General features: G+C 45.8%; 1 protein-coding gene across 2 annotated transcripts in view; it reads left to right on the forward strand.

Moving 5' to 3' along the window:
• Positions 1 to 16,249, forward strand: part of SLC39A12 (solute carrier family 39 member 12) — a 787,521-nt gene that overhangs the window by 402,781 nt on the left and 368,491 nt on the right. For both annotated transcript variants that reach the window (XM_069648578.1, XM_069648576.1), the window contains exon 7: positions 12,519 to 12,691. In XM_069648578.1, the coding sequence (XP_069504679.1) occupies positions 12,519 to 12,691 (173 nt within the window). The remainder of the gene's footprint in view (positions 1 to 12,518; positions 12,692 to 16,249) is intronic.

Genomic DNA, 16,249 nt, shown 5'->3' on the forward strand with positions numbered 1-16,249 from the left:
CACATTTTCTATCTGCAGACATCTTACCCTTCGAGCCAGACATACAGTGCACAGAGGTCCAGCCCAAAGAGCCAGCCGTGTGTTACACATCACCTTTGAAGATACGGTATACGCCCAGTCAAGACCGGCGCCTCTACGGGAATCAGGTGAGCGTTACAGGAGGAGGATCTGGTTGGACATCATGGTTGCCATCAACGCGGAGGGGGTGGCAACTCGTGACTTAAAACACATCAAGAAGCGCTGGGAGGACTTCAAGTCCAGGACCCTCAAGAAGAACCAGCGCCTCCTTCGTGCAGTGGATGCAGGGAGGTGCCAGGTCCAACTTGCCATCAACCAGATGAGGGTCCTGGAACGCATATGCCCAGTGCTTCATCACCAGGTCCTCAAGGTGCAGACCCTTCTGGAGTCGAGCAATAAGTGTCTGTGCGTTCTCATTCCACAGAGTGCATGTTGAGGTGTGGCAGAAGTGTGCAGCTTGGACATATGTGTGACATGGCCGATTTATGGATGTGTGTGTGCAGGGACATGACCGTGCTGCATGTGAGTCCATTCATGTGTGATGCACATCAATGGTGTATGTGTTCAGATGCATGATGCCCAACTGCATGTGGAGATGCACACATATTTGCATGTCTGAGTATGTCATGGTTGGTGTGTGACACATGGATGCTGATCCCAACTTCATGTACTTAACAGTGTATATGTGCATGTGTCTGTTTGGTATGTGTGTCACCATGGATGCATGTGACACAGAAATCTGGGTACCTGATTGGCAGATGTGACATAGTTGCCGATGATTGCACTGTGACAGGAGGTGAAGATGTCCAGATGCATATCTGTCTGATGGCATGTGTGCATGTGATCGGCACTCCCCATGTTGCTTGTGGCATCATGCCACCCTTTGGATGTTCATGCAGTTACATGTGTATGGATGCTGATGACTGTTGCACGTTCCCTGCATGTTTGTGCATTTGTGTGTGTTCAATTGAGTGTTGGGAAGTGTAATGCCGTCTGTGATGTCTGACACTGACACTCATGTGCAATTGTCATGTGCCTATTTTACCATTGTACGGTGCCCTGATACCTGCGTTCTGTCTCTCCCTGTCTGCAGCGTTGACTGATGAAGAGGGCGGAGACGGTGCTGTGGAGCCCAGCGGCATGGATGCCACCGCCAGACAGAAACGCAAGGCCCAGCTCCCACCCCAGGTAACAATATCTTCCGGGAGTGAGGAGTCTGGTGCCGCGTCCATGGCCGCAGCTGTGGAGGGAAGGTCCAAGAGGCCAAGGTTGGAAGTGGACTCCTCAGCAGCAGAAGGGGCAGCTGAGCCTCCACAGGAGCATACTGAGGAAGACGGCATGGAGTCATCCATGTTGGTGGGGGTGTGGTTGAGGAGGAGGCCATATCAGCCCCATGCACAGGGCCTGGAGGGGGTGGTTCCACTGCTGCAGGTGGTCTAGCAGTCCACGGGCAGGAGGCAGCACAGGTCACTGTGGAGGTGCCTGTGTGTAATCCTGTCCCTGATAATGTGACTGTATCATCCTGCACCAGCAGGGATGCCTACGTCCAGACCCCTTCGCAAGGAGGGGATGCGTCTACAACAACTGGCCTTCCTCTCCCTGCGGACGTGGCAATCCGTGACCGTGTTTAGCCTGTCCTAGCCAGTGTCACGTTGCACACACGTGGTATTCTGGATGACATGCAGGGTTCTAGGCAGGACAATGCGTGTCATTTTGCATACCTGTGTGCCTGCCTCGACTTGCTAGGACAGGTCACCGGCACAGGGATCCTCTGTGGGCTGGATGCTCTTGCAACCCCCTCCTCAACTGCACCCCCTATGCGCCAGTTGTCCTCTGTGCCGTCTTCCCACCCATGTATCTCCTGGGCCCCCTGTGGAGCTGCCCCTGAGCCCGCGGCCAAGCTGGTGGAGAACACATCCCTGCCACAGTCGGTAGTTGGAGGTACAGCAGGGGTGGTCACACCACCAACTGGACCCCAGAAAATGATGGTTGTGCAGGCATCATCGAGCAGGGCACGTGCATGACGGCGCCGAGGGATACCATCATCCAGGAGGCTGTCGTGGTGGCAGAGGAATTTGGCAATTTGGCATTGAGGCAGCAGCAGGCTCAGCGTGGGAGGCATCATCACTCGGGGCCAACAACATCCTGGGGGCAGGCATCGGCCGACGGGCAGGAGGACCAAGGACTGGGAGTGTCTGCCGTGTAGCAGCGGTTGGGCCAGCAAATCGATGCAGAGCGGTTGCGGGCGGAGAGGGCACGGCTCACGATGGTCATGATGGAGAACTCCATGCACTGGGAGTTGAGACGGGCTGAGTGCCTCATGGCAACTCGCATGGAGTTGGGGGAGTCTATGGCAAGATCCCTGCTAGCCCTCGAGGCCACGGAACTTGCCCGCCTCCGGGACATCGACGTGGAGTTCGATGATGCCCTGGCCCGGAACTAGAAGTGAGCGGTCGGACTAGCCTGCCGCCTTTGTATATAGTTATTTAGGGTTAGGTTTGATTTTGGTTTTTGTTATGATTTGGAGTCCACAGACTTTGCTCCACTTTTTGTATATAGTTGTGTTTTTTATAGGTTTTTATGTAGTTTCATTTTGTTTTGGGATCATGGACCCTTCAGACTTTCAGTGTAAATAGTTCAGGACCTGTACATAATTTTTTTTTATCCCATGAAGGAATGGTTTTTGATGGTTTTCGTTTTAGATTTCGATTATTGGACTTTGGAAATGGACCACTATTCAGTTAACATTTTTTTTGGATTTTCATTCTTCTGGGATTTTGCATTTCTTTTCACTGGACGGTCATGACTTTTTCATTTTCATATTTTCTTTACATTTTCTCATTTATGATTTTTTAATACTTTTCACAACTGTTCATTATTGGTGTGGTGTACACTCATTATTTTTTGTGTCAGTCAGCATTGGCTCAGTCATGTGTCACTGCTGTGTGGCTCTGTTGCACATGTCTTTGGGTGCATGCATGTGTGCTATTGTGAATGTCATACAATGGGGCATTTTATGGGTACAATGGATGGTTGTATGTTTGCACTGGGGTGGTGCGGCGTGGGGTGGGATTTCAATTGGCATTTTTGACATGGGACCTCATTACGACTATGGAGGTAGCCATGCCGCTTTTAGCGGCATTGCTATCCCCATACCGGGTACCCGGTCCGGCTTCCCTGAATGGGGAAATACTGGGCCATTCCGACCTTGGAGGGCCCGGTATTTCCCCATTCAAGGAACTCGGACCCGGTTCATCCATGGGGATGGGCCCATTTGAGCCCCCCTAGGGCTCAATCGGAATGGGGAGGATGCTTACAACGGGCCCGTTAATGGTGGTGTTTTACCAGGGGTCCTTAGCGTAACCCGCGAGCAGACCTCGTAATGAGGCGGTAGCAAGTTACCGGTGCCGCCAGCTCTACCAGCTCCATTAACCCCCTACCGCCAGGGTCGTAATGAGGCCCATGGTCTTATGTTGTGACAACATGTTTATTGGGGACACATGTGTCGGGGCCTGCTGGCAGGTTGCCGTCAATGGGGTTGGGGTGGGGACACATGAGTCAGGGCCTGCTGGCAGGTTGCTGTCAATGGGGATGGGGACACATAAGTCGGGGCCTGCTGGCAGGTTGCCGTCAATGGAGGTGGGGACACATGAGTCAGGGCCTGCTGGCAGGTTACTGTTAATAGGGGTGAGGTGGGGGGACATGAGTCGGGGCCTGCTGGCAGGTTGCCGACAATGGGGGTGGGATGGGGGGACATGAGTCGGGGCCTGCTGGCAGGTTGCTGTCACTGGGAGTGGGGTGGGGGGACACATGTTGGGGCCTGCTGGCAGGTTGCTGTCAATTGGGGTGGGGTGGCGGACATGAGTCGGGGCCTGCTGGCAGGTTGCAGTCAATGGGGGTGCGGGGACATGAGTCGGGGCTTGCTGTGTTCCATGATTCAAGGCATGCCGGCTGGCATGCTCACGGGTGGTGGGGGGGCTCCTTTGTGGCATGGGCTGCCTGCTGGCATGCTCACATATGGTGAGGGGCTCCGCTGTGGTGTGGGCTGCCTGCTGGCATGCTCACAGGCGGTGAGGGCTCCGTTGTGGTGTGGGCTGCCTGCTGGCATGCTCACATGTGATGAGGGGCTTCGTTGTGGTGTGGGTTGCCTGCTGGCATGCTCACAGGTGGTGGGGGGCTCCGTTGTGGTGTTGGCTGCCTGCTGGCATGCTCACAGGGGGTGAGAGGGCTCTGTTATGGTGTGGCCTGCTTGCGAGGTGCCTTTGCGGGCGATCCGAGCACACACGAGTGGGGTACGCGTAGTCCGAGGGGCGTGCAAGGACATTTACACGCGATTTGGCCTGGCAAGAGCGCGGTATGCATAGTAAGAGGGGTACATGTTGAGTTTTACATGCGATTGGGCTGGCGCGAGCGGGGTATGCGTATTCCAAGGGGTACGCATGGAGTTTTACACACGATTAGGCTGACGCGAATGCAGAGTATGCGTATTCTGAGGGGTGCGCGTGGAGTTTTACATGCGATTGAGCTGGCGCGAGTATGGTATACATAGCCTGAGGGGTGCGCAAGGACTTTTACATGTGATTGGGCTGACACGAGTGGGGTACGCATAGTACAAGCGGTCCGTGTGGAGTTTTACACGCGGTTAGGCTGCTGCAAGCAGGGTAAGCGTACTCTGAGGGGTGCGCAAGGAGTTTTAAACGCGATTGGGCTGGTGCGAGCAGGGTACGCGTATTCCGAGGGGTGCGCATAGAGTTTTACATGCGATTGGGCTGGCGTGAGCGGGGTACACGTATTCTGAGGGGTGCGCGAGGACTTCATACGCGATTTGGGTGGCGCGCGAGGGGTGAGTGGCGTTTTTGGTGCAATTTCGTTGTTGGGGCTTTGTGCTGGGGCACTGGGCTTTGCGCAATGTAGGGGATTTGTGCGGCTGTTTTTGGTGCAAGGGGCAGGGTTGGGGGCGTAACTGGCGCTGTTGCAGGGTCGGTGCGCCACAGCTGGTTTTGGATGTTGTAATCCATGAATGCGCGGTGCATGGAAATGTGTTTGGCGCATGCGGCTGGCGCACGCTGGTGCACGTTCCCTCTGTGCGCCAGCCACGTACGCTACTACTGCACTATATTCTGTGAATTACCCCCCTGATCTCTTGGTGTTAAGAAAGAAAAACCTCCCTACGTAAAAAAATCAGAAACGTACATAAAAGTGGTGGCGTAAAATCCCTGCAGACAAGTCAGATCAGACGTATCAGACAAAGTTATAAAAATCACACAATAGCTTATAAGTCCACTCTGCACCAGAAAGACGGTGAAAGAATGCTGTCATCTTCGAAAGGTTATAACTCACATCATTTCTGGCTGTTAATAAATAGTACTGAGGCGACCTAGGTGATAAATCCGATACCTGAACATATCTGGGTCGTACATACAAAGCACCAGATTTATGTTGCATACTTCCTATGGACAGTTTGCACAAATTACCTCTTGAAGTCTCTATTCAGAATATTTCTAGACACATAGTCAAATCCAAGGCCTCAAACTCCAGGACCTAATATTCTAACATCCTCAAACAGAATGTATTTCTGTGGCCCAGAATATTGAACATCGACTTCACTAATTCGATTGAGAGCAGCAAAATTGCTTTGTCCTGGCAGACATCCTATGTCATCCTAATTTTTAAAAAGGGGAGCCGTACCTGGCCTATGAATTACCGGCCAATTGCTTCGATGGATGCCAATTCGAACATCTTTGCATCCATAGTCCTGGAACACTTACAAGCATGGATAGATGACAACAATATTTTGGATCAGAGACACATTAGTTTCAGGAAACGTAGGTACTGACTGCGGGGGTCTTATATTAACTAGCCTAAAGAGGAGAACATGGACTAAGAGTGCCTTATCTGTGTATGTTGCATCAATGGACTGATCAATGGTCTTTGATATGGTCAATAGGTCAATTTTGTGGCAAAATCTGTCAGAAATGGGCCTACATGAGGGACTGCTAAATATAATTATCCATCTGCATACGAATACCAAGATGAGGGAACAACTGAATTCCGATGGCTTAATGTTTCAGGGTATTCCAACAGAAAACGGGCTATGTCAGGGCTGTATTTTAGCTCCTACGCGATTTAATTTATATGACTCCAGGGCAGGTAAAGCACTAGAATCCGCTGGTTTGATTTCACCGAAATTGGATCCTTTGCGATTACAATGGATAGCTTATGCTGATGATTTAATTAGACATGAAGATCCTTCATCTTGGTAAGGGTAATAAATGCCACTCAAACTTCAGATGGAAATGCGAAGACAAAACTCTAATAAGCCGAAATGTTTTGCAGTATCAAAGCTATTCAATATCGGGCTCACAATCTAATTGTTTGTACATGAACTGTCTTAAGGCAAAGGCCATGTCTGTCTCTAGGCAGCTAAGACCTATTGGGAGGAAATACAGCAAATACACCATGATTCTGGGTAGAGAATTTTATCGCATGAAGGTGCTTCCCGGACTGCTTTACGGCTTGGAATTCTTTGCATTATGGATAGTTCCTGGTTGTAGAGGCTCTTGTTTGGCATAGAGTTCTTTCTTTCATTCCAAAATGTGTTTCTATCGAGGCATTGTGTTATGAATTGGGTTTACAATCTTTAAAAAGTGCCAAACAGTGGAAAATGCTATCCTTACTGAGAAAATGTATTCCTGTTTCTTCAAATGTAAGCTTGCATTATTTGTTGGGCGAAAACGACTCGGAAGTGTTTATTTCTCAACTCAAAAAAGAGGGTGAACTCGTTCTCTCAAATTTGGGATCGTCATTACAAATATTAATTCAGAGCCCAAATAAGATAAAGAAGCTTATTATAGCTAATGATTGGTGCAAAAATAATGCTGCTATTTTTAGTACCAAACTCTATCCGCAGGTTGTTTCTCCATTTAAATGTTATCCGGATTTAGAATGTTATCTAAAAAAATATCCTGCTAGAGCAATCAGGAATAAAACAATGAGATTTCGATTTAATGTCTACAGTACTCAAGACATTTTTAATGTACGTAGTCCAGATCTTTCTACTTAGAAATATTGTCAATTCTGTTTAAAAACTGGGGTGGAGGAATCTCTTTTTCATGTACTGTTCATATGTTCAGAACACATTTACTATTTCTCGCAGTTTGTACATAGCATTCATCAAGTATTTACTGAACAACTATGGTTATCAATGTTACACGGAGATTCAATTGTTTTAAACATTTGAGTGATTGCTTTTAAAAAAAATGTATGTGATGTAACATGATTAGGTTCTACCTTGACTACTTGAAAAAAATAATGTGTTTTCTTCTTTTATTGTAGCATTCTTTGTTTAATCTAATTTTCGTACTACATATTTTGTTCTGTTTAATTGTAATAAATGTATTCTATGAAATTAATTGGTTTTAAGATCGATTTTGTAAGTAAATCTGTATTTTCTGTAACATTCATTTTTTTGAATAGGTTTAAATAAACCAAAACAATAATAAAAAAAGAGAAAAAAAGAAAAACTGCTTTATTGTTACAGAGGATTCCCAGCCTGACAATGGGGAATATTCATAATCATGTGAATCCATGAAAGATATCCATGCTAGATAACAGGGGTTACAGGTTAAGTAACTTGTTCCTTCAGTGTGCTTCCTGCATGCCTTCTGAATGGTGGCATGTATACCCAGCATACTAAGCAGTTACATATAATAATTACATTTTATTTATTTCAAGCAAATTTCATACTACTCCAGTTAATTGTATATGAAAAATATAATTACAATTTCAACAAAGAACGCATGCCAATGTCCCTGCAGTAAAATACATTAACATGCGTGTCTATGCATTGCCGGCAGAAATTTGTGAAGTCAAATTAAACAATCCAGCACTACTGCTGCCCCAATAAAGCACATTGTCATGTCAGCCTGGCAGCATCGCTTCCTCGGGATAATATAGTCACTTTCATGTTACGTTGTTTTGCTGGGGCAACATTGGAGTTATAGAAGGGAATGTGATAGATAATGTCATAGCTGCAGGGATTCCTGGCACTGTAAAGTTACAGCAACCCACAGTTCTACTATGGGCCATGCACTATCGTGCAACCTACTGCCAGCAAAGACAGTGGTTAGGCAAACACTGCACCCCAACACACAGGAGCGCCAAGGGGCATACACTCCTCGTGCTGGCACAGGAGGACTGCTGCCCTGCACAGCGGTCCCATCAACTTCCAGGCTGCGCAACTGGAACATTTTGCCATTTACTCAGGGGTCCTCAATAACAAGACACGGGTGCCATCCATTACGAGGGACCGGACTTACTACAAGTATCTTTTTAATGAATGCAGGATATATGAAATGAATATTATGTGGCTATTCTGAAAACTAGAATACAGTTGACTGCTTAATGTGTCGGCAAGGGGGTTGCTACAATCTGGAATTGCCCCTGTCCAGCCCTTGGTCCCAACCATTGGAAGACTCATGTCTTTTCATTTTCTGTCCCATCCAGTAAACTGAAAATAGTCATTCCTTAATGTCATAGTGTGACACCAGTTAGCACCATCAAATGTCATATTGCAGCAACCCTGGGCATGATGGCAATCATTTTCACTTAATATGGCATATGACGTCAACTGAACTTTGGAATTGCAAGTGCATTGCAATAGGCATCCTTGGTAAATTCATTGAAATCTTGTATATTTTTATAAAACACAATTTGCATTGTGAGCAAGGCATAATACGATTAAAGGCACATAAGGAGAATGATGGATATAAAGAGATCTGTACCCAATAAACCGTGGTGAAGAGAAGGCGAGCTAACCATTGTAGCATTTGTGTCAGGTGGGAAAACAAGGAGTCCATTGCTTACACCCAGTGGTGTCACAAGGTAGAAGAGAGGTTGCCCTCTACATTCATTGTGACAGGGGAGGGGGAAAGGAAGCTCGGCATCACAACTTCCATGATGGGAAGAAGGGTATGGATGCCCGCAGTTGCATACAATATGATAGGGGACAAAATAGGAGTGGAAAAAGATGTCAGTGTGATATCCATGAAAAAAGGAGAGACTAAGCTTCACAGTTAGATGTTACACTCTAAAGCTGCCATAGGAGGTGACAAGGGAAATGCAGGCTGTGCCCTGGAACTAATGGGGCACGGGAATAGAGGCACTGGTGTATAATTCAGTGTGATGGGGAGAACGTAGGCACTGTTCCACAGCAGATTAGAGAAGGGAGGCAGCATTATACATCCAGTGGGACACAGGCTAAGGAAAGATAATTTGCAATTCATCGGCATATGAATTTAAAATAGATGTTTTATGGAGAGCCTAAGTAAATCTCTCAGGAAAGAGTTTTTAATAGTAATTTGTGAATACCAGCGGAGAGTGGATGATCAGCTGCAGCCTTTTAGTTTGATTACCAGGGAAATGTAAGGTGATAGGAGAAAAAATGTGTTACAAGGCAAAATGTTCAGACAATGTGGGGGTCAGTAGGTGTCCAATTAAGGGGAAAATTCAGACCTGCCCCAAAGAAATATATGGACGCTAATGAATAGAGGAGAGGATTCAGGGTAAGGTTTTGGAACTCCTTTTGCTCATAGACCATTGGGCTACGTTCCAGTGAGCTTGGCTGTTAGTGTATTGGCCCAGGAAGCCGCCATGACCATTCTGCCTGACCATAGCATGGCAGGCCTGTACAGGGACTGTACAGGGACTAATCCAAACGCATTCCACTACTGGGAATAAGGAGGAGTGAGGCACACGCATATGGGGAGAAAGTGAAACCAGGGGTAAATGCTAATTCCAACTCATGAAAACAAGGGAGAAACACAGCCACAAATCAGAGATCTTATTATCCCAGTTAACCAGTCAGCAATGGTACAAAAGGAGGCAACACCTCCTTACTGGGGAGGTTTCATGGTGGGTGTTAGGAAGGCATTGCTGAGGGAGAGTGTTGTTGCAGCCAGAGGAGGGAGAAGATATTCAACAATGCAGAACCTATGCAGCATAGCAAATAGGGCCAGAATATGCCACAGAACAGGAAAGGTGGGCAAGTAGTGGAAAGCCTGAGATAGTCAAGCCAATGAGGCCAGATAGAGTAAACCAACTAGGAGAAGCCTCAAGAGGGCAGATAGCTAGAGAAAGACAAACAGAAAAGGCAGCAACACAAAACATGAGTTTGCAAAGCTAAAGGGACCGGATAGTAAGAGAAAGACAAACAAGATAAGAAACAATCAAACAAACAGAATCAGTGTAACCCAAGTCATGAGGGTCCACCCGTGTCGGATAGGGAGAGAGGACCAGTGCAGTCAAATCGTAGGAGAACACAAGTTGAAGAAAATGGCTATACTGAGATGCCTTATTTCCAGGACCCAGAGATAGGCAAGGACTACCTCCTGAAATCTCTGATACAATACCAGTGGACCTAGATTGGAGCGCTACCCCAGACCCTGGCAGGATTATCAAGACCACCAGCACAAATAAATAACTCATTCTAACATATGAAGAACCAAGATGGGGGGATTCCAACCTGCTGGGGAAGAATAGGTATCTATAAAAAGCCAATAAATGGCCCCCAGGGCAAGAGGGGGAAGTACAGGTATTGCCTAGTGAAGCAGTGGAGCGAACCCAAGAGGACATGAACCCATCTCTCTGTCCAATATGTGACATAAGGCCAAGGAAAATATACAGTTCATCACAAAAACAAAGTCTTCTTCAGAGAGCTTGAGGGCTAAAAAGACCAAAGAAAATGAACATTGACCTAGAGTAGATATGCGAGGCTTTAATATCAGAATGAATTTTTGATTTAATTATTCTAAATCCAATATTGATTTCAATGTGACAGTATTATATTATGTTCATTCTCCCATTACGTCCTCCTCATTGTTTGGCTATCAATTAACGGGAGTCATCATTCTGAACATGAGTGTTCCGTTTAATCATAATCATGGCATACACTGTACACCATAGCCAGTGTAGAGGGGGGAATGGTAACAGCAACTATACTCCATGGCACAGTGATATAAATAGAGTGATTCGGGTAGCCAGTATAGATAGTTCAGAAAATGTGACATTAGTAGATATTTCCGTTTGTGAGTGAGGAGTCGCCAGGCTTCATTTTGAACCGACTGCAACCTTGGTTTGTTGGGATGGAAGATGATCATAGAGGGTGATTCCATTGATGAGAAGAAAGTTGAGAATGTCCCAATAATCGTAATAACTGTAGTAGGATTTTCTTGAAGGATGCCGGAAAGGATTATCTGGAGAGTCTTATCGTGGAAGGAACACAAATTCTTTCTTTTCCTAATTTGTAATTTTGCGCTTAAGATCAAAGTCTGAGCTTTAGTGGATGTAATGACTGCAGGCGAGGGACTAGAGCAACAGACGGTGAGTGGTGGGTGGTGGTGTGTTCTTTTGCTCAGGATGTTTGGGTCCAAGATAAAGGAAATTGGTTTGGTCACCATTAAGCTTAAGGCTGTTGTGGTGCATCCCTTCTTTGAGAGCGGCCGAACCCATGAACAACTTAGGAAACTGATCTTTCTGTACAATGACTCGAAGGTACATTTGCATATTTTCCACATTTGAATGGATCTGGATGTTGTGTGAGCAGCAGAGCTTGATTAGTGGTTTAACATATTTTCAATGCTTATCTTAATTTTTCAAATCTTACTCTCAACTTAAATCTCCAGTGAGACAGGAAGGAATTATGTGTTCTCAACAATATAGCTATTATTCTTCACTGAAACTGCACTGATTCTGCAACTGGACCATTCTTAACGGCCTCGGTCCTGGGCCCAGCCACTCTCCACTTGCACTGATGCCCTGGAATCCCCTCTGCACTGCGGGACTGTCTCTGTATCCCTACAGCCCCCCCCCCTTTCCAGCACTTGTTCTGCACTTACCTTGCACTTGCCACCAGCTGGCCCTATTTATGTATTACTTTACGCCACTTACCTTGTACTGCACTTCCCCCCCTCCCCTTCCCCTTGCACTTTTCCCCCTCCCCCACCCCTGCACTTGCGCGATCTGAATGACACCTGGCCTAGTAGGATCGTTGTCTGTCTCCCCTTGTTCCTCCCCTCCCTGCCTCGTCGCGCCTTGAAACACCTGTGTATAGGCGCGTTATAAATGCCATATCATATCATATCATATCATACAATGCATTCTTGGTAAAAATATCGAACATGCCTAAAGACTCATGAAAACAGATGCAGCACATATCATAGGCAAATCTGGTGAAAATACTTTTTCACATTATATGACTGACATAAGGATTTCAGCATGCCTTCCTAAAATATGTACCTGCATATTAAAATTGTTCTTCAAAGAAGTACTAACACTTGTGGTACAAAATGGATCAACAGAGTGCATGTAATAAAGTATGTGATGCTCATATTGTAATAAACACCATTCCAAATATGTGGACAGTACAGGTTTTGCAAGCATATGATGAATTAATGCATTTTTAAAACAATGCATGCTTAATGTGTGTCTTTTTCTTGTTGCAGGGTATGGCTACAGCACTATTGCAGTAATCATTCTTACAGTGGGTTCCATGTTTGGCACCACTCTTTTACTGTTCAGTTCTTGTGAAGAAAACTACAAACTTATACTGCAGATGTTTGTGGGCTTAGCTGTTGGGACTCTTTCTGGAGATGCACTGCTGCATCTAATTCCCCAGGTAAAGTGCTAGAATGGCATGCCAAACTGACAGCTAATGCGACAAAACATAAAACCAATCTCTAATGTAATTATTTATGAGACCAATGAGATATATGCATGTACTGACCCTTTTTTAATGACAACGAATTTGAAAGCAGTCATAAATGATCACTCGGTTAAAGTTTACGATTTGGGCTGAAGGGAATGGTTTAGTTTTAAAAAGGTAACCGTGAGCTAGAACATGGATGACATGCACACATGCCATTGAGTGATGAGGGAAATGCAGAGAATGTGATCTGTGTTTACACTATTGACAAAAGTGTATTTCTGAAAATAATTGAGAACATTAATGATTTGTTTTTATGTTTGTACCTGAAGAACCTCCAGTAACTGTGAGGAATCGAAACTTGTAAAGGATTTTAATTTAAAGAAAATTTGTGTATGTTTGATAGTGTTCATTGACATAATTTGCAGGAAATAACACTTCTAGTTGATTGTTTTAAATGTCTTATTCCCAGTCAAAGGTAGGAATGGCAACATATACGAGTCTAAAGAACAACGTTTTATTGACACAAAACGCAGTCAATTACACTCATTGTATATCATGAGTGAATCGTGAACATGATTTTTTAATTGATTGAGAAGCAGCATAATAGTCACAATGCTTGCAATAAAGCCTAGGACTACCTGTCTGTTTCATTTTACGGCGCTCATTGTTTTGCTTTCTCTGTGGGACTCAGGGCCTGCAAGATAAGCGGAACAGAGTTGGAGGAAGGCTGGGGATTTAACTCCCAAATTAATGGCATTTGCTTTAGAAAAAAGATGGATGGCCCACTGGCACTCAAAAATAGTACGGACAACCTTGGGCTAAAAATGGATATCCTTACTTGTAAGGTCGACATCTGTGCTATATAAATTGAGAAGCTGGGTGGCCACCGGATGGCAGAGGATCAGCGGCGGGGAGGACAAAGTGGCCGTTCTCCAACGAGAGGTTGCACTCCTTCAGCAAACAGTCAGGTAGGTTGTGGCTAATAATGACGATTTAGAGGGCAGGTTGAGGAGAAATAACCTGCATATTTTAGGGGTGCCTGAATCTACTTCCATTGATAATATGGAAAAGTTTGTTGAGAAGTTGCTCCTAGAGGTTTTGGAGGGTCCCCCGGTATCAAGTATGTTTGTCGTGGAACGTGCACATCACTCCCTGGCTGCCAAGCAACCCCCACCCCCCTGGTGCTCCCGAGTGAGCCATCATTGCACAGATTTTTGACTACCGAGAAAGGGATGTGCTGCTTAAAGCTGCCAGAGATAGAGGTGAACTATGATTGGGTTCAGCAACGATCCATCTCTTTCCAGATTTTAGCCCTCAAGTGCAAGAACAAAAAAAAACATTCCAAGCTGTAAAGAATATCCGGAGAAGGAAGGAAGGAAGTTCGGTATGCAATGCTATATCCCGGAATGCTACATAAAGGCAAAGCTGTGATCTTTACGTCACCTGAGGCCGCTGAGCGCTTTCCTCTGGAACCTCCTGATTCAAGAAACTCTCAACACTGTTCGCCACGCTGATTACCTTGCGGTCCCATTCTGAACATAACATTTATGGAGGGTCAGCACCTTTGATTTTGAGACCCCAGGGTGTCAGAGCACCTCACTAGCCTTGCAACAGGAAAGCCAATTTTGTTGACGTGAGCCTGTCATCTTCATGAGCCGATGCAACTGCCGGCAGCTCCCCCATTTCCACAGTCACTGCGTCTGTTGAAAATGTTGAGTTTTGGCGTTGTTTGGGGTAGGGGTGTTTTATGGGTAAACTGACCTGTATGTTAGTGCTTCTGGGGTGGGCGGGGGTTGTTTATTGAGAAGTTGGTGTGGTGTGGGTGGCAGCACCAACTGTTACTATTGTATCATCTTTTGAACTCAGGTGACACGTCTCCCTTGGTGGGACGCAGTAGGGGATTGAGAGCAACACTTTGGGGCCCATGGAGAGTTTAAATGGCTGCTAATGTATGGGGATGCCGACTTCAGATAAGATGTCTGGAGATAACATTACACTGGCTACTTGGAATATACGGGGGTTCACTGGCTGGGGAATGTGCAGGGCTGCAGATTCTCCTTGTTAGTATATACACCCCAAACGTAGACAGCCCCGCTTTCTTCCAGCACTGCACCAACCACCTACATAAATTCCTGAATAATGAGGCCATAAGGATGGGCGACTTCAATGTTGCGCTATCCTTAGATCTAGACAGATCCTCCACAACTCAACTCGCTCTGCCTAAAGCCGGTCCTAGGTGGGGAGAAATAGCTGAATATTATTATTATTTATTATTATCATTATTATTATTTTTATGTATACACTTATAAAGCACCTAACGCCCGCAGGCATCAGGGCGCATGACATACAACATAACATACAACAAGAACAAACAACAAACCTCAATTTAACCTCAACTGTCTAACCAAGATCTCATTGACAATATGCTCTAAAGCAAGAACATATTTACAAAACATACAAAGGCTGGGAAACTTAGTTCAAAACAATTCTTATTTTTGTAGGTGGAAACATGTCCTGCACATTTCTGAGTCTGTTTATGAAAGCAGGCAAACTGCTAGACACACATCCAATAGGAATGCAGTCTGTGTTCTCTTCCGTACACCAGTTGCAGATCTGCAGTCTGCGAAGGACTTTCAAGTCCTGAGATCTAATGTACATTTGGCCTACTCTGGGATTGAGCCACACTAGGATTTTGTCTTTGAGTGATTCCCTTGATTCCTCTTGGCTGGGCTTAGCCACATTTGTTAAAATGAGGTTTCTTGAGTCTAGGACAAAACTCCTCACTTTGGGATCCCCAATTCTCGACATGGAGGATTTTCTTTGGTGAATGACATTTAGACTACGGGAGGCCAAGGTGAAAGCAGGCTTAGTACCAGTTAACGCGGAGGGCAGAATACCCTCCAATGGAACTGTGCTCCCTGAACATGGTGTTGTGGGAATTGATTTTACTTGCAGAAGCAAATCAGTGTGTGGAGGCTCACTGGGTTCGGTTTGACTACCCAAGTGAACTAGAGACTGAGTAACAGGTATTTGAGAGATCGTGTCCACTCTTAGTGGCTCAACATGGGTGGACTTCTGTGGAGGAAGTGGGAATGGCAGGGGCAGCTTCAAACCTACAGTGCCTGCCCAAGAAGGAAAGTCTTCAAAACTAGAACATATTGCCAGGTCCTGAAGCATGAGGTCCTTGAAAAGCAGACCGTTTTTAGGTGTTCTAATAACATCCAAACCCTCTCAGCACTTTTTTTATGATGGCTTCTTCCGGCTGCTCTTCAATTTCCTCATGCTGGCCTAACAACTCCTAAAATCTCATTAACACCAGACTTTCTACTTTGTCAAATGCCTTATCTTCGAGTAAGGCTTCAGTTATCCCTCAATGAGCATTGTATGAGTCCAAGACCTTAACCGATGGTTGCATATGCATACTCAAAGGGGAACCAGCAGTGCTGTCAGCACTCATTGAGCATTTGTTTCTGAGAAGAAAGTCTGTTAGCAGAAGATGCTCCTTCTGTAAATTCTGTCTTCTTTTGG

Source organism: Ambystoma mexicanum, chromosome 2q (genome assembly GCF_040938575.1).
Source record: "Ambystoma mexicanum isolate Mex_15411 chromosome 2q, UKY_AmexF1_1, whole genome shotgun sequence".
In the NCBI taxonomy this organism is placed as follows: Eukaryota; Metazoa; Chordata; class Amphibia; order Caudata; family Ambystomatidae; genus Ambystoma; species Ambystoma mexicanum.